The following is a 19795-nucleotide window of genomic DNA, read 5'->3' on the forward strand; positions in this document are numbered from 1 at the left end:
GCTATTACTTCAAAAAAAGTAGAAAAAAACCCAAAAAAAAAACACTTTTGCCAAATATGTTGGTCTGATTCAGAGCTCCTGTCTGGTTTCACCACACTCCCACTGAAACACGGCTTTGGGCCGGGAATAACATGAAAGCAACTCTGGGTGTGGCTGGTTATGGTAATTATAGAAGGAGAAGGCAGAGCACCGGTCCAGAGCTTTATGGCGGACCTCTGTGCGATTGTTGTTTTTTCCTCTCCACCCCTGCCATGCTGATTGCAGGGCTCATAGAAGGCAGCAATAAAAGCTGGCAGCTGTAAGTGGTTAAAGGAAGCTAAACACACGTTTATATCTGTGCGTTACTGTATATATATGTCTGTGTGTGAGAGAAGAAGAAGCAGGAGAGTGTGTATGTGTCTAATTGACACGAGAGCAAAACAAGCGTGTCCCATGTTTAATATCATTATCATCACATCTTGTGTATCAGCTGTCATGACCTCTCAGCCAGGATAATGGCTGTGTAATAGCTCGAGATTATCTCACCAAGAGAGCCGAGTGAAACCCATCACTGAGAGCAGGAGTATTTGATTAATTTTGTTGCATCCCTCCCAATGTTCAACTCTCTCAGACAGCCTCTCCTTATAGTGCCGGATAATGCAGAGTTAAATGCTCTCATCTGTAACTGGAGAGTCCAGTGTTGACTGATGGGATGTCCTGAGACCCACAGGAAGCTGCTGAAACAATGGAATTTACTGTTTGAGAAGCAGCATTTCCAGTTCCTACTCAGTGGCCATTATTTGGAATCAGCCAGAGGAAATACAATATTATTTGTCCTCTGGAGGAAATGTCGTCTCTTTGTGCTCAGTTTGAGCTCGGCTTATTGGCCTGAGATGGCTTGGGAGCTGTATGAGACAATGACAAAGAGGGCAATTTAAAAATGTAGAAAGTGTCTCGTTAGAAATAAATCTGTAATGGACGATCAGTGTGCGATTTTTTTTTTTTTGTCCGTAATTGTGTTTAGCTTCTTGCTCCTCTTGTGCCACAGCACCGAACCAGATAGAAGGTTGCAGACAGAGTGGAGCCCTCTTAATCAAAATGTGATAACAGAGCGGCTGGTGAAATCCCCAAATGACCACAGCTTTTGAGATCTTTTTAGGCCCAGTTCTGTCCAGCAATACTGGGCACATCTGCACATCTTTATTGTCTGCTACCCTAAGTTATAGCGTTAAAAGTAGACAAAAGATGTACACTTAACACACTGTCTGTGCCACTCTCCTGTCTGTAGACTATGCATGTATAAAGCAAGCATGCAGTTTGCTTAGCTTAGTATAAATACTGCAAACAGGGAAAAGAGCTAGCCTGGCTCTGTCTGAAGGGAACAAAGGCCACCTGCTGCACCCACAAAGCTCACTTATTGACAGGTTATATCATTGTTTGATCTGTACAGTAACCTAAGAAATGGTCCAGCAGCTTAGCTCAATGTGAAGTTCCTTGGTTGGGATCTGGGATGTGTTGGAGTCAAAGCAGGTTTTCCATCAACTGGTCCCAGACAAGAACTTCTTTGTTTACATTAAACAAACGCAATATGGTGTATTAATTAATGAGCTTTAAAGGTGCTGGTAGGAAGTTTTTTTTTTTTAACCTTTGGGCTGAGCCATGCTAGCTATTTGCCCACTTCCAGACTTTATGCTAAGTTAAGCTAACCAGCTCCCAGCTTCATATTTAATGAATAGAAACGTGAGTCATCTAATTCTCAATAAGAAAGCAAACAAGACTGTTTTCCAAAATATCAGACTAATCCCTTAAAACACGTCAGACCAGTCACATGAATCCTGAAGAGCGATGGGTGGTGCACCTGGCTGGTTCATGGCCCAGCACCTAGACAGGGTCACCTTAGCCCAACACCTTCAGGTGAGGACGGAGCTCAGGACGGCGTTTTGTCTTGCACCGTAATCTTCTCTGTCATCACCACAGGCGGTGTTTCATTAGGTAGACCAGTGTGTGTGTGTGTGTGTGTGTGTGTGTGTGTCTGTGTCTTCCAATTACTGCAGGATTGTCTGTTCTCCTCCAGACAAAGTGAAGGCGACCTGCCTGTCATTTAACACCTGATCTGTGCCAGCGGCAACTTCCAGGGGAGAGAGAAGCGCACAAAGACAAGTCTGACGCACAAGACCAGAGCTCTTCTCAACATGTGTCAACCTCTGTTGCACTAACTAGACACATGCAAACACACTCTTGGCTGGCATCTTTGTGGTTTTTCTCTCCTCTCTTGGACCAGGTTATTCCACCACAGGGAGTTCCAAAGTTGATTTCTCTTTGAGTGTAAATGGTTGTAAAACAAGAGTTTGTAATTGGCAAATGACTAAATTACTGTAAGCAAAATACTACAAGATAAAATGAGCATGGCAAACAGAGTATTAACTGTACAGCATTCTCCCAGGGAGCAGCTATAATTTAGGGATTTCTTCTGCTGTAGTCCGTATGAACCCACATGTCGGTGTGTGGTCTGTATCTCCATAGGTAACAACGTGGTTGGGATTTTAATAAACATATCAGGCACATTTGTTACAGCTTAGTTACAGATTGTTTGTGCCTGCTATCTAACTGATGTTGACTGCCAGCAAGTGTTTTTTTTAAAATTAATTTTATGGGCATTACAAACACCTTGGTGGCAGTGGAGGAAGAAGTACTCATATAGTTCAGTAAAAGTGGAGATTCCACTTTATGAAAATAGTCAAATACTGGGTTAGCTCTGAGATGTAGTGAAGCAAAATTGAAAATAGTGAAGTCCCTCAAAACTGTACTTAAGTTCAGTACTTGAATAAATGTACTTAGCTACTTTGCACTTCTAGTTGGTGGTGTGATGGTAGCAGCTGATATTAGACACTCTTGTGATTCTTTAAATTAGCTCCAACTGCAACCACAAGAGATTAAGACTCACATCTTTGAAATCATATTTGCAGCTCTTTTTTTCCCAACCTCACAGGATTGAGATCCGCCACTGGGGGGCAGCAGCCCATAATGACCGCACGGGACTCATCTCACTCACCGGTTGGCTCTGGGTTGCTGTGGTAACGGGTCTGCTTGAAGCAGACTTTGAGGCTCGGGGACACAGAGGGCAGTGTTGAGCTGGAGGATGGGAGATGAATCCCAATTAGCAGCTGAACAGAGCCACACACACACACACGCACACATGGACATTTTCTCAAATTAACATTCTCTGAAAACGGACTATTTTATTTGTCTACTTGTACATGCAAGTAATGAAGAACACCCAAACTATAACTGCTGTGTGGATGTCTAACATAACCGCCTGGCATGATTGACAGCTATTAGCAGTGACTTGCACTGATGACAGCTGTGAGGTGGTACTATAGGCTGCAGCTGCTTGGCAGTCTTCTACTGATGTTTTAAGCAGCTCCTACCATATGTTGGTGTTCGTTTGCTATCTGGATGGTATGTTTTAATGAAGACTTTTCGTTGAATCCTCTGCAAACATCACTATTTTTGCACCATGCAGCATGAGATAAAAACACCCAAACCACTTTAAAAATACCTCTTAAGACATCCTCTCCAATTAAGATCGTATTTTTAAAACACAGATTCATTTTGTTTGTGTGTGTGTGTGTGTGTGTGTGTGTGTGTGTGTTTTCATGTTCACAGAGATGCATACGAGTGAATGTGTGACTCACTATCTTAGATGTTTTAGAACACACACGCACACCCTTCCCCAGCCCCAAAGTGAGACAGGGATGCATAACTAGATTTAAGGTTATGTAATGCTGACTGGAGGCATGGAGGATGTGTATAATCCACTCTTATTTGGGTTAAACCCATCTCTGTCTCTCACTCTCTGTCTATCTGTAAGAGGACAGGGGCCTCACATGCTCACATCTCTCTTCACCCTCATCCAGGGTTGAAAAGCACTGATCTCTGTCACACGTGGTCTTTTACCAGCCGGCTCCACAAACATCTCAGCTCCCAGGAAACATCTCTCAACGCGCCAATGTCTCTGGTGCCTGAGATTTTCCCCAGATGGAGTGATTTCATTGTTGAGATTCAAAAACATCCTCTCCGAGCTCTCAAATGATCCTTATTATCATCAAGAGACAGAGTGATTGTCAGTAATTTTCAGTATTTTCACTGACAGACAGAATAGCATGGTGTTTGTTGGGGCTGCAACTAACATTTGTTTACTCTCCATCTATTCTATTGATCTATTGATCTTTTGGTCTATAAAAAATCATGAAAATCATGAAAACCAGCCATTACAGTTTTCCAGAGCCCAAGATGACTTATTTGAATTGCTATAACAACAGCCAGCAAATATTCACATTTTAGGTGCTGGAAACAGTGAATTTATGGCATTTTTGCTTTAAAAAATTACTGTTTTTGTGCAATCGATTTGACTAATCGATTAATTGTTTCAACTCAAAAAATTTTTAATCTATCCTTGAGTTGTAGCTTCTTGGATAATCTCAACGAACTTTTGGATTTATAGAATAATGACTTTGATGATCCCTAAACTTTTCATCAGGTCAAAATTTGAAATTTTCCAATACTTCGCTTTATGATCGCACACCCACAAAACTAGGAAATTCTTCACTTGTGCTTACGCTAACTTTACTTTGTGTTTTGTGCTAATTAGCAAGTGTTAACATGCTGACAAGCTAAACTAAGAGGGTGAACATGGTAAACATTATACCTGCTTAGCATCGACATGTTAGCATTGTCATTGTAAGCATGTTAGCATGCTGATTTAGCTCAAAGCTGAGTACAGCTTCTAGTCTCTTTTCTACACTATACTAGTTTGTACCTGTGTAAATATGCTATTTTTTTCTTAAATCAAAAGACACTTGTTAATTTCTAATTTTTGTCTTCATATTTTTACACATTGTTTCCATTGTAGCCACTTTTTACTGTCTGTAAAAACGGGGAGTAGGTTGTGTAGTTGTTTTAATGTAAGTGTTCTTAGTTAGTTAGTATTCTACAAGGTATAGTATACAACAATATTCGAATTGATACCCTGATATTCTTTTTACTGCTGTGTGTTATAAGAGAGCTCCCTTACTCATTATAATATCAAAATATTCTTATACAGGCAGTCTCCATTATATTCAAATCAAATCTGTAACTGTAAACAAAATATTTAATCCCTTAATATAAATCCCATTTTATAGAAATATCTGCAAAATTCAGTCTACATTTAGGAGAAACAGGCATCTGTGGATTTGCAGACAAGTGTGAGAATATCCAGCACATTCCAAGTAACTATATGTGCTGTATCTTATTGTATTCAATACAAAGATCTCCATACAAGTGAATTGAACAATTCACCATGTGTATTGTTCAAAATCTGAGGAACACTGCAGCACTGTGGTTGTCGAGCTGAGATAATATCTCCTGTTTTCTTACCACATCTGCTTGTTTTTGTTAGATTTTAAAGCTCTGTTTTTGTTTTTTTTGTTACATGCTGCTGGGAAGCCACTCTAAATGGGTCAAGAAAAAGCTCCTTGGTTTTTTTCCATAGTTTAAAATACCATTTAATACTTTGGTAAAGCTGAGCGTCATAAGAAATTGAAAACAAAAATGTGTACCGCATTCTGAGGCTCTACTTATTTTTCTGAAATGAAACTGTGACACTGCTGAAATGCATCACATCAAACCATGAATTTGCGGTCTGCCTGGATTTGAGAGAAAACTTATTTTGTCAAGCAGCCAGATATCAGTATGGTTTTATCCTTCAATTCGACATGCAGAGTGCCGCAGCACCATAACATCTGGTTATTTGCTTAATGAAAGTGTTTGTAATTAAAGATATTAAGTAAGATCCTAAATAAACACTGTATTGACTGTACACACACGCACACACACACTCTCTCTCTCACACACACACACTTGTCACAGTGGTATGATTGTAATCTCTGAGCCACACAGCTTTAATCCTCATAAATGTTGAATATTTGATGACTTTCTCATTGATGGAGCATGACACCTGGACGGCCCGCCCTCTGCTAGCTGTACGTACCCACAGGAGGGGGTTGTTCCTGACAGCGGTCCTTATCTCGGGGAAAGAACCTGAGCCAGCAAAACTGACACGACGGCAAATTCAAATGCTAATGTATGTGGAACGCATTTTATTTTCATGAGAAGCTGTTTATATAAATCAAATCAATACAGACATGGAAATTGAGCTGCAGAGGGTGCACTGATTGAGAGAAAGCTTGTATATGTTGTGTGTGTGTGCGTGTGTGTGTGTGTGTGTGTGTGTGTGTGTGTGTGTGTGTTCAAGTGTGCTGCTGTATCTGTTTTTCCTTTTACAATCTGACTGCTGCTTGCCTAGCAGGGACCGTAATGATGGTCGTCAGCACTGGCTGGTTGCTAGGTAACAATTACCTGACTGTGCTTTGCTTGCACTGAATTACACAGTGGGCTGTGTGTGTTTGTGTGTGTGTGTAGAGGAACGGAAAAATACAGCAAAGTAGACTACCAACCAGTGTCTCCACTTCTGAGTAGAAAATGCCCCAGACCCCAGAATATGTGACTATGTGAATATTAGCTTAGCAGTGTTTCTGCAGGTGATTTACATCTTACATTGTATTATTATTATTATCATCATCACCGTGCTTCATATATCTGTGTGACAAATGCGTCAGGAGGACTGGCTTTTAAATGCAGCCTCTCTGGATTCAATTTGATGAAGGTATTAGTGGCTGATTTGGTTAAGATGTAATATTTGTTCATCATCACTGTAGCATTAGATGCCTGTGTGTTGTAGTCTTTTGGGACTCAGTGCTTCACATTATCAGTGTTACATGCTTCAGTATTTATAGTAATGTCCATGGGGGGAGGAGGTGGATGTGAAGCCGGGGCTGACAGATGATGTCACCACAGGGTCACACCTCCGGGCAGATGACAGATACTCTTCTGCTTTAAGACCATTTTTACTTTCTCAGCTGCCACGCTGATGCGTCTGATCTATCTGTCCTTGTCCCTGAATCTCTCAGCAGCGCTTCCTCTCAGGCTGCAAGCACTTCCTGCGTCACTCCTGCCTCATTTAGTAGGATTCTCAATCCCAAACCTCAACCAAAGCCGTAACTCTATCCTGAAAGGAATAGATTGACATTTTAGGGAAATGTGCTTATTAACTTTCTTGCTGAGAGATAGATGAGATGATTAACATCACTTCCATGTCTGCATATTAAATATAAAGCTGACGCCAGCAACTAGCAAGCTTAGCTTAGGACTGGACTTGGACTTGGCTGGCAACTTCCTGGCAACAGTTAAACAAACCCCTTTATGGCACAAAAATATATATATATATATTCTTTTATACATTGTACAGATTAAACAAAAGAGACATGCAGTATTAATGAGTGAGTTGCTGGTCGGAGGATTTTGCTGCCTTTGGACAGAATGAGGCTAGTCATCTCTCTCCATTTCTATTCTTCATGCTAAGCTAAGCTAACCAGCTGCTTTCTGTAGCTAGTTATTGTTATATAAACATGAGAGTGTAAGACCATTCCTTTAAACCATTTACTTAATAAAGTAAACCTTTCATTTGTAGGTGACTCCCAGTAATATTTGCTGGAAACAAAAGCAACATTTAAAATGTAGAATTTCAAGTTTCAAGATCTCAATGTCCTTTGTCCCAATGTTCCTGTCTTAATTGTTCAGTTATCTCGAAGCTAAAGGCTCTCTAACTGCAGTTAAACCATGTTAAAACCCCCCTTACTTCCAAAGTAAACTCAGTCAGCACACTGACCCTGCCACCCCAAAGCACAGCGCCAGGAGAAACTCTTCCACTGCAATCGAAGGCCGTCAGGAGGCCATGGCACCTCCCCCAAGAACTGCTTGCCAGCTCTCCCAGACATGGATGATATATTTGGAGATCATTAAATGGTCCTAAATGAGACCCTGGCGTGAGAGCGAGCTCTGACCATCTGGCCCCATTGTGAGCGCCGGGACTGTGTTCAAACTCAGCCAGCAGCATCAGCACCTCGGATTGGACGGATGCTGAGTAAGACAGGGAGTTCCAGCCAATCAGAGACTTTTTTAATCAATTACCCAAACCCGCCTCAATCACAACATTTCTCTCTAAATTGACCATCCTGCTACATACTGTGTCTTTCTCAGCTCCACTCATAAACTGTCAATATGTTTTTTTCTTTGCGATTTGCCCAATTACCATTTAATGATTAATGAAATAATAACAAATGAAATCCAGCAGGCCGAGTTTCACTTTTTCCTTTCTCTGTTTTTCACGTTTTTCAAATGGTGCAGAATTGTGGGTCACTCCACCACTTTGGTCCAGAGAAAAAAAATCTCAAAAGCTATGTGATGGACAGCACTGGGTAGTAATAGATTACATATAATCCAGATTATATAGTCCAGATTACACTTGAAAAAAAAATGAGAGTATAGTTTTATTGCCCAATCACTTGATTATGTCTTTAAATTTTATTATTATTATTATCTTTAAAATATTGCAATTTTAAACTTTGAAACTTTCTTTTCATGATAGCAAAGTAATTAACTCGTTAAAAGCACATACATACATACATACATGCATACATACAATGGATTACTTTACTAATCCCAAAAAATGCCATGTAATTTATATTCAGCAATTTTTTTCAAAGTAATCTGACTCATCATCATCATCATCAACAAACTGATTAAGAAGGCCGGCTCTGTGATTGGCTGCAAACTGGACGCTATTTAAGTGGTGGTGGAAAGGAGGACCATGAACAAACTGTTGCGGAGCAGCTTCTCAAACAGGCTGGTTCAGCTCCGCTGTCACAAGGACCGATACAGGAAATCTTTCCTGCCAACATCCATAACACTGTTTAATAACTCACCTCTGGCTGGCAGAGAGCTCTCAGCACCCTCTGCCATTTAACATAAACATGTTACTTCCTGTACTTAAAAACTTGAACAACAGTTTTTATTTAACATGCACTTTAGTGTTACCCTGCACATTACATCCGGTCCTGTTTATAATGTTTATAACATTTGTATTTATTTAACTTACAAGATTTTGTACATTTTTATTTTGCTTATTTATTTGTTTGTATTCATGGTGGTGGTCACTGTAACGTCTATGCTATTGTAACACCAGAATTTCCCCCCGGGGGTTAAATGAAGTATTTCTATCTATCTATCTATCTATCATCTGTGGATTGCCATTATATTTTGCACAGACATTCATCATTCCCAGAGGATGAATCAAAATTACTTTGGTAATATCCAGACATCACCTCCAGCACCACCAGCAAGTTGATATTTTTGGATTAAAGTCAGGCATCTCAACCATTTTAATTGATCATTATTAGATTTTGTACAGACAGTCATGGTGCCCAGATGAGATATCCAAAATATGATTGCATCCTTTATCTAGATTATACTTATATGTAAGAAAAATTATAAACAAATTAATGTATGTAACTGAAGGATCTCTTTTTTTAAATTGTCTAAGGAAGGTAAACAAGGCCTTTCTTGTGCTTTTTTTTTTAGTATCCAGGAGCAATTCAACTATGACAGCATGGAAACAGCAAACAGCAAGGTTTTTTTTTGACGTTGAGTTTTGTTTTTGTCTGTCTGCTGTTTCCAGGTCACAAACTCAACAAGGACCTGAAGCACTACCTGAGCCTGAGGTTTCAGAAGTCTTCCCCCGACCATGAGCTGCAGAAGACCATCCGAGCCAATCTGTACCGCCATGCAGTGCCTTGTGAGTAAAAATATAAGAAATGATAATGATGTGATGACGAATGCTTAAACCAGGACATCTGTCTGCAAAATGGTGTCTTTAACCAGTCTTTAGTATCATTTCTTCATCTTTACCCCAATGCCCACTTCCTTTTGGCTTCTTTCTTATTTTATCTCTTATTATTCTCATTATTTCCTTTCACTCACCCACAAATCAATCTATTACACTGTCTCTCCCTTTCGTCATATAAAATCCTCACCAGCTCTTCTTCTAACAAATGAAAAGAGAAACAAACACATATTTACCAAACACCAACTGTAGTTTTTATGTATTACTGTCCATTAAAGCCACTCGTATTTTGACCGCACCAGAGTACCATTTTTGCAGCTGTCTCACAGAGCTGAGAAATATACAAAAAGTGTGACTCGAGCCAAACACCCAGCGTTGTGCCAGACTCCACAGCTGGACTCGGTTACGTCACAAACAGTTGGATCTGCGGTTAGGTGACACAGTTCAGCTCCGCTCGGTTCATTTTCGTACTGTACTCATGTCATGTTTGTGTTCTAAAAGCCTTTTGCTTGAGTTGTGACCGCAAAGCTTGAGGCGTGTAATGTTTTAACAAATCGGCACAGTGGATCTATTAGGGATGCGATTAGACAGAGTGTGTGTGCATTTGTGTGTGTTTTCCCCCTGAGGAATTGTTTTGATTATCGCGCGTATGCATAGACATGATTTAATCAACCAAGAAAGAGATCATCACTCCCATCAAACACCACTTCCTCCTGTTTCTATGGACGGGTGCTTGGCTCTGTGTGTTCATTTGCATGTATTTGCGTTGTGATGCTCCAAAATAAAATGTGGCTTCTAGACTAGATTAATGTTTTTTTTTTCCTCTCTCCGCCTCTCTTGTTCTTTGCTTTTTCACTCTCTGCCTTTCTATCTCTGTCCTTCTCTTGCGCTCAGCCATGTGACCAGTAAATCCGCCTCTCTGAGCCTCTCCCGGTGCCCGGCCTGGGATTATGATGTTCTGATATATTGAAAATAGATTCCTGCCTGATTATGTGATGAACATGTCGGGCCCTCGCAAAGATCACAGGACGATGGAAAGGCCTTTGCGCACAGAGGACGGACAGCGTTGTCTTTGAAATTGCATTAAAAAAACAAAGACAAAATAAAAATGCTAAATATGTTGTAGGGCTTTTTATAAAGTGGTCTATGAGATGAATTGCATGATTCTTACTTTCCACAAAGTTTACTGCATTAGTTAACCAACTAGATGTGTTCACGTCTAAAAAAATCTCTATAATAAATGAAATAACTGACACATTCACCTCACCTTAACCACACTTAGGCCATAATCTGAATGAGGAGACACAAGTAGACACTGCCTCAATGTGAAAAGATTGGGAACCACATAAGGACTGCTGATTTAGACTGTCCTTACAGTCCTTAAATCAGATCCAGTGAAACCCTTTGAGCTTCCTTGAACAATAACAGGAAAATGTGTGTGTCATCACACATGTGCTCTTATAAATTTAGAGAATAACCATTAAGCATACATTTTTGTCATAGAAGGCTGATGTAAAAGCCATTACATTGGGAATCTGAAGGTTTCAGCATGCTTCTAATGAACAAGGTCATCTGCCGCAACGTTTCGGAGACTCTAAAGTTAAGTTATGACCTCTTGGTCAGTGAGATGTGAGATAGGAGGAAAACTCAGAGTTTTATTATGGTGTTCCTTCTGATCATCTCAACAGGAAAGAGCCTCATTGTTTTCAGATCTGCGATTTGTCACTCTGCTTTGTTAGGGCTGGAATGACGTGTGTTCCCCGTTGCAGAGATTTAGACTGATTCACCGACAAATCAGCTACAACAACAAAATGCTCTTCAGATGTTAGTGCATAATAATGATCCAGTAATATAATTATAACACCAGCAAAGACCATTCTTTAATAATGAGTACTTTTGGTACTTTTTTTAATGCCGATCATGGTGAAGTCAACAACAACAATTAGATGCACGAAGAATAAACAGTATAATGTATAGACCACTTGACCACTCCTGCCTAATGTATTTTTACCCATGAACAAGACACTATTGAGGTATCGGTTTTGGAAAAAAACATGTTGGTGTTCAGTATTACTTTTTGTTCAAAGCATAAAGCAAGACAGTATGTTGCTTACACGCACAGTCATCTGAACATATCCGTGCAGGAAGAAGTGCGCCTGATTACTCATTAATTGCGAATATTCAGCTTTTTCCAGGTTGTATCTCAAAATAAAATGGTCTAGTGTATCTAGATAAAGCACGATTGGAACCACTGGATGGGCACAGATTGAACTCTGAACTCTCTGTAGTTGTGGAGATCAGCCTTAAGCTCATTTGACCCTATTGAAGACATAAGTCTAAACAGGTCACAAATGCAAAGTTACTCAGCAAACATCTCTCAAAAAGGAGTTTGTAAGGTGATTATTTTCAGACGAGAGTATGATGCACTAGTGAGTATTTACAGCTGCGGGACAGTGTATGTGGGCTTGACTTAAAATCAACTACAATGCCCACATTCATGTTTATGAAGTGAAACATGTCATCCAGTGAAACAGTGTGGCCCACTAATGTGTTTTAAATAGTTTTTTGGACAACTGTGTGGGTCTGTGGCACAGATGAATAATGTCGGGCTTTTGCTGCACAGAAAATACTTGCAAGCAGAAAAAAATCATTTTTGTTGGTTTTCTTTTCATGGGATTTGTTGGCAATAAAAAAACAGCTTTTCGCTTTTAAGTAATGAATTAAAATGTGTTGATGTCATGACTGTGTACTTGTAATGACTAAAAAAAAGGCAAAAATGGGCCACAACGCAATGCTGGTCAGTCTAACACTGAAACGTTTGTAGTGTTTACCCCTCCTCTCTCTCTTTCTGTCTTCCTGTCCTTCCCTCTCTCTCTTTCTGTCTTCCTGTCCTTCCCTCTCTCTCTTTCTGTCTTCCTGTCCTTCCCTCTCTCCCTTTCTGTCTTCCTGTCCTTCCCTCTCTCTCTTTCTGTCTTCCTGTCCTTCCCTCTCTCCCTTTCTTGGTGACCTACTATCACTGCCACCTCCTGTTTATTGTCTTTCTCTCCCTCTGTCACACACATGCAAATATTTTCTTGGCATGACAAGGCAGAATGACAAAAGCAGTAAAATAAAAGCCACACTTCTCAGCCCTCTGTTTCCTTTGTCTCTGTGTTTTTCATGTCTCCTCCCCCTCTCCTGAGCACATGTGTTGCTCCCTCTCCTCATGCTTGACTCAAACAGGTGCCTTTCCCCTCCACCACTGACCGAGGTGTTTTTTTTTTTTTCTTCCTCCGTCTCTTTTGGGCATGTGTGTTTATAGGAAGAACACAACCCCCCCCCCCCCCCCCCCCCCCCCCCCCCCCCCTGTCAACCAGTCCTCCTCCCCTCTTCTTCATAGGCCTGCTGCTACAGATGGCCATTGTTATCATGTGCAGCAAATGTCACAATTGATAGAGAAGTCGCTCTCTCGTGGGATTCATTTCTCTCTCACGTCTACAGCTGCTGTTTGGGGATGAGGGTTATCTCGGCGTTACTCCAGCGTTTGAGCCACAGAGCAAACCAATCCTCCCTCCCCCCACCTGATCTCTCCCTCCCTCTCCCTCTCTCTCTCTCCCTGCTCTCTTCTCTGTCGTCCTCCTCTCTTCACTTCAAATCCTCCAGTGAGTGTCAGCGTTCCTCTGGCTCGGCGGTGGCTGCTGCCTTCCTCTGTCTCTCTCTGTCACACTCTAGCTGCTCCCACCGTCTCCCTGCCTCTGCTGCTCTCACCCTCCATCTCCTCCTCTCTCTCTCTCTCTCTCTCTCTCTCTCTCTCTCTCCCTCTCTCTCTCTCTCTGTCTTTCTCCCTCCCCTCCTTGCTGTCCTTCACTCCCTCGCTTCCTTGTTTTCCACTCCACTGCCGATCTCGGGGAAATCATTGTTGGAGACAAATTTCTCTGTTTGCCGCTCACACAAAGAAAGGGATTATGGCTTGATTTGCTGGCTCCAGGCTCCTTCTGCATCCAGGCAAGTGGCAGCTCCTTATTCTCTCCTCATTCTCTCCTTCTTCTTTTTTTCACTCTCACCGCCATCCGCCATCCGAAGCCTGTGATGTATGCATGGCAGAGAGTGTGTGTGTGGTTGATGCTCTGTATATAGGCTAAGGGAATCAGGGTAGGTGGGGGTAGGGGTGGGAATTATATGAGGGAAAGAGGGGGGCAGGCACACTCGGAGCAGGCACGTCCAACCAAGAGGGACAGATGGCCAGTAGCCCTGGTGCTTTTTCCTCTTTGGTTTTCTAATTCACCCTGCAGGCTTTGTGTAAGGCCCACTAGTACACAGACCTTCTTTTCAAGAAGCAAGAGATGGCTGTTCTCCTCAGCTAGAAGAGGGAGGGAGAAGGGGTATCTGTGTGTGAAGAACGGACAGGGTATAGGAAAGGAGAGGAGATGAAGGAGGAGGAGGGGGGTTGCTGTGGAGGCCGAGCAGGTTTTTAAGAGGAGGTTAGGATAGGAGAGGAGAAGAGAAGGGATGCGGAGCTGAGAGGGAGCAGAGAAGGGGGGTCATCAGCCTCAAATGCATGGAGGTCAGGTCCAGATGCTGCTCAAACAAAAGGGCTTCTCTGGGGGAACGGCAGGGGGAAGCGTGGCACTCGCCATTGTGTGTGTCGCTGCATTGCAGGGTGCTGCCGGGGAGCCTCATGCTAATGATGGCCATTCATTCTTGTAACGGATGAGTGGGCCCCAGCTTCTGTTTGCCTCCTTTTCACATACGCCCGGTTCATATTTTGTTCATGTGACCAAATATCTGCTGTGTTAACACACACTGTGGAGACGAGAGGGGATGGAAAAAACGATGGCTTCCAAGCTCACTGAGGAAGCTGGGCAAATATGTGTTTTTGCATAGTAATAATGTATGAAGACAGGTGCAGACTGTGTTTGTGTGGGTGTGTTTACATGGACTGTGCATGTGTGTGAGAGAGAGATTTATGTTGAATGCATGTGTTTGTGTATTCATTGCCATACTTAGCACATTTTACAGACACAGTCACAAACAGACATCATGTCACCATTAAAATAAATCAGATTCAGGCCAAAAGGACTGCAGAGCTTCCGTCTTGTTTTACCAATGATTGGCAAGTGGGTGGAAGATGGCACTGGAGGCTGTGGTCTTTGACGGTGTTTTTGTTGCTGACAATCTCTTCCAGGCCCATTTCAAAGACATCTTATGTAACATTATCCAGAAGAAACCATCACAACAACACAACCTCTGCTTTTGCACCTGGATTTTAGAACAACCTGTACCTTGAATCTGTCCTTACATCAGTCCTGATGAGAAATATAAAATGTAGATCGCATTGGTGTTATTCAATCCTTATTCAAAATCGTGCTTCCTTCCTAAGCTCATGCAAGACAATCGTCCTTTTTGATCTTGTAAATAGTCAAGTAAAGATGTGAAGATTGTTGACTGGATCACCCCAGAGTCACCCAGGCCAATTTAAAGTGATTAGTCCCGGATTAATGAGCCCCTATCTTGTCCTACAACTGCTCAAACGCTACATGTAGTTCTCTCTGTATGGCTGAGAGGGGTTCCGTCCTGCTCGGCTCAGACCAGCGTGATTCTTTTGCTGAACTGGGAGCTCTCTCCACATGGAACAAAAAGAGGATTGATTGTTTGTTAAACCAGGTTTGAACTGCCTTACCTAGTTACAGATTGATGAAAATGTTTTAGGTAGCAAGAGTATTATTTTTGTCAGGAGTATGGTGATGATAACCCTGTGTTCGAGGTCAAGGAAATGAACTGTGCTAATTCTCTGACTGAACAAAGATTCTCTGTTGTGATCATTTCGTCTTCAAGAAGACTAATCTGTGTGTGAGAGTCTTGTGATGGTTTGGATGTGGACCCACTGTGGCGGCCAGCTAGCCCACATACTGTAGCTCCCAAGTGTGTGTGAGCCTTGATGCCTCCAAGCAGTGAGTGTGATGACGCCAAATTGATCTAAAATCGGACACACTTTAACTTTCTATACTAAACTTTGTGTTCGTGTGGCTGCAGTATCTGTTCGTGTTTTCGATCACTTTTGCTCCTTAGTGGATTAGCACACTCCTATTATCAGCTTTAACTTTGGGTGACACACAAATTATTGCTCCTTCAGCACAGTTTACTTTGCTAATTTACATACTTGGAGTCTCGTGTCTCATGTAGGCTGGGAGGGTAATTTAATGGTTTTGCTCTTTGTTTGAATATTTGGTTGTTAAAATAGAGTAGTGCGTTTAGTAAATGACAGACATTACATGAATGTTTTATTCGTCCCTCCATCACACCGCTACCATTTTGTGAATATGGGTATATCTAAAGGAATAGTTAGATGAGAAGATTGATCCCAGCCAGCAGGAGGTTAGCTTTGCTTTAAAACTGGAAGCAGAAAGTCTAAGTCCTCTTTGGATATTGTACAAATGAAACAAGATATAACACGTTAATTAGTGAAGTCTGTCTTTTACCTTAGACAGAGCCAGGATAGCTGCTTCCAGTCCTTTCCATTATGCCAAGCTAGGCTTATCTACTTTCTTTTGGCTTCATATTTAGCAAAGAGGAGATGCTTTTGATCTTATCTGTCAGCAAGTGAATAAGTGTATACACTTTATTTATAATTTTGCTGTACAAATTGACCAATTACTAGACAGTAAACAGATGCACTTGTATATGCTAAATCTGATAAAGTTAATTCTGCATGATTGAAAGTGAAACGAGCCCTCAGTATGTGTCTCCTGTTTGACATTGCAAAAATGTGCAGAAGGATGGTCTGTTGGCACGCTATAAACTGAGTTTAGCTTTATGTTAATCCAACAAAAACGTGTCCAACCTTGTCCAACCCATCAGCTATTCCCCAGTAGCAAACATAATTTTTGGAGTCACACTGCCTACCATAGTAGCCTACCATTTAGCAACAAAAGGTTATTGTAAATACGTGCTGACAGGAAAAAACATCAAACAAACAGTGTCAGATAAATTTTAGTTCTTAATTGAATTGATCAGGATACACATCAAGATACTTAATATATCATTAAACACATTTTGTTGATTCGCTTGCTTGAAGAGTGCCAGTAAAAGTTTTCAGCTGTGGTACAATGAGGGCATGTGGCTGAGATTGGACCATGTGAATCCAAACAGAAAGCTGCAGTCCTCTTCCCTCAGGGCAGCTCCTGAGTTTTGTGGTCAGGTTTCCTGGGCAGCAGTCCATGTCCATGCGGGTACAGACCTGTGCTGCCAGGTACAAGCTTTCCTTTGGTCTGCCATCGGGCTCTTAATCTCCCATGGTCCTAATCGAGTCCAGACTCTGCTCTGGTCCAGTTAAACCATAGTAAACAAATCCGACCTGCAACCAACTCCCTCATGTAAGACCAAAAACCATTGGTCATCATTTTGACACGTTTAGATCTTACCAAGCTGGTAACAACAGGAGCATCTTTTACACTATATGGTACAGAACCCCCCTCCCATCTCCATCCTTTCCCTCATCGTTGTCCCCGCTGCCCTCAACACCCTCCCTTAACCCAGCTTTCACCCCTGGAGAGTTTTTCTCAGTCACGAGACCTGCCTGAAGCTGGCTGTTTATCAGGAGCGACCATGTGTTAGGTAATGTCAAGAGTTTATATTTATGGCTAAGATAGCAGGAGAAGGGAAGGGAAAAGAGAAAGACAGATGAGAGAAAGAGAGAGAGAGTGAGAGGGAGGGAGGAAGGCAGTGGGCGGGAGCATGCGGGGGGCTGTGGGGCTGCAGCCATTGGCCTCAGACAGGAACTGGAGTGTGAATGGCTCACAATGGCTTAGCTTCTAAGCTGGGCTGGACCTCTAATTTGCTCTGCTCGTGGAGCTTTGAAGAAAAACGACAGCTGCCTACTAGCTGCCTGCCTGAATGAGCTCGCAAGCTGGGAGCTAGCACTCGCTCGCAGACAACTGGATGATCCATGGATGGTTCGGCTGGAAGAGGGAGAGCCTGCTTGGATTTATCTTTTTGAATATTTCTATGGAATAACGTGCGGAGAGGAAAGCAGCAGCAGCAGCAGCAGCAGCGGTGGTGGTGTAGAGGTAATTCTGTGACATTTAGCTCTTCTCCTGGGAATGATGCTCTGGCTTCTGGGATTAGATGTGGGTGGGGAGAACAAACAGAGACAGGCAGAAATACGGAGGCAGGTGGATTTATTTATTTTTATTTTTTTTTTGGGAGAGAGAGAGAGAAACTATGGGAATCAGTGCCTATGCAGTTTTGTGGTGTGATATTGATAAGCTGAAGTGTTTTGCCATGTGTCTGTGATGATGGCGGATGTGTGTCCGTGTGTGTGCATGTTTGCCTGCCACATCTTCCTCCTGCTTTTTCTTTCCATCTTCCCTTCATCAGTCCACCCCCCCTTGTGCACTAGCTGTCCTCTCAGCTTTACTCTTAAAATGAAAGCTCCTTCCCTCCGCCCCCCCCATCTCCAATAAACGCTGGTTTCTAAAAGGTGAAAACCCTGCCATCTTTTGTGTAAGTTTACAAGATTTCCAGCTAATGACGCTTGAGATTGCATGTGCTTGTCCACTATTCATTTTCAGACCCCCCCTTCCTCTTTCTTCTCCCCCATATTGAAAAGGGAGAGATGGGGAGGGAGCAGGGGGAACAGCAGGAGAATAGCGGCTGGGACTCAGCTGTGAGGAGTGTTGTGGCGCGAGCTGAAAGAATGGCCTGTTGTGTTGGGCAGCAGCAGTATTGTGTGTCTGGCCTCCCTCTCCCTCTGTCCTCTGTCTTCTCCTCTTTAATGGGTAACTGCATCATCCCTTTATTCAAACAATCATAGCGAGGAAGCTCCTCTTCTTATACGACAAAATAAAGTAGGCTCTTAGATAAAGAAAGTTACCCTTTCTATATATTTAGGGCTGGGTATTGTTTGAAATGTTTGTTACTTGTGTCAATAAGATACTTGACATACTGAAATAGTACTTTCACATAATTTATATATAAACATGATTTTCTACAAAACACTTTATTTTAGCAAATGTGGATCTGTACTGATTAGTTCAGAAGATTAGAGATTGTTTGATAATTGGTTAATTACTCAGGCAACATCCATTGTAGTTCAAATGCGACGATGTTCTTCACATGTGATGATCTGCGCGTTCTTTGGTCTAATGTGGTTTAGAAACTGACTGTTTTTGGAAGCTGGACCGCTGGTCAGACAAAATAAGGCATTCAAAAACATAATCTTGGATTCTAGGAAACTGTAATGGCTTTTTTTTTTTAGACAAAGTGATGATTGGTTGCAGATCTAAACGTATGAGCCAATGCTATTAAATGTTCAGTGTTGTCTAAACACAAGTGGTCATGAAAGATAGTTTGAATGTATGCATGGTTTTGCATGTGTGCTCCATCGTGGGAGACGCTGAAGCATCCCCAGCCCCATGCTAGTTAATTGAACTTACTACAGCATGGCGCGCTCTCAGCAGCACCTCGGCCCTTGATAGGATGTGGAGTGGAGCTGCTATTTGCTTAATCATTAATCTGAGGCCCTCCGCTACATTGATTCTCCCTCTGTTCCCCTTCATAAATCATTATGGGCCAGCAATCCTTTTAATGGGGGATGGAAGTGCTGATTGAACATAGCCACAGCACTCAGGACGTAATACTCACCTTGGTCTCCAGGTCAGCTGATCAGGAGCGAGTGAACAGGTCCTGGACCTGTCCGTCTCAGCAGCAGCTCACTTCTTGCCTTCAAGCATGAAGATGGAGTGACACGCCCTTTAATTAAAATAAGTTTAACCCACATTCAGTCCAAATGTTTTGTAATATTCTGTATTAGAGCTATCAGCATCTCTAAAAAGATTTGTCTGGTTGACGCCGTAATGGATGCAATGCACCATCCATAGTTTGTGGTTGAGACGCTCCCATCATCTGACCAGTGTATTAAGGGACTACTTGTGTAGATGAGGCCTTAAAGTGCTGCCTCAATCAATGCTGTTCTGGTAATTGGCTTAGAGGCCCAAGAGAGTTCCCTGCTAACTCCCTGTGTGACTGTTGGCTTTCTCTGCTCCTCCCCGGCTCTGT

The 19795-nt window shown here is 42.1% G+C and overlaps 1 protein-coding gene across 5 annotated transcripts in view; it reads left to right on the forward strand.

Annotated features, from left to right (window-relative positions):
* The window catches only part of LOC139210382 (membrane-associated guanylate kinase, WW and PDZ domain-containing protein 1-like), an 88153-nt gene that overhangs the window by 22351 nt on the left and 46007 nt on the right, over positions 1-19795 (forward strand). For all 5 annotated transcript variants that reach the window (XM_070840418.1, XM_070840419.1, XM_070840420.1 and 2 more), the window contains exon 2: positions 9596-9712. In XM_070840418.1, coding sequence (XP_070696519.1) covers positions 9596-9712 — 117 coding nt within the window. The remainder of the gene's footprint in view (positions 1-9595; positions 9713-19795) is intronic.

This window comes from Pempheris klunzingeri, chromosome 11 (genome assembly GCF_042242105.1).
Source record: "Pempheris klunzingeri isolate RE-2024b chromosome 11, fPemKlu1.hap1, whole genome shotgun sequence".
NCBI classification, from domain to species: Eukaryota; Metazoa; Chordata; class Actinopteri; order Acropomatiformes; family Pempheridae; genus Pempheris; species Pempheris klunzingeri.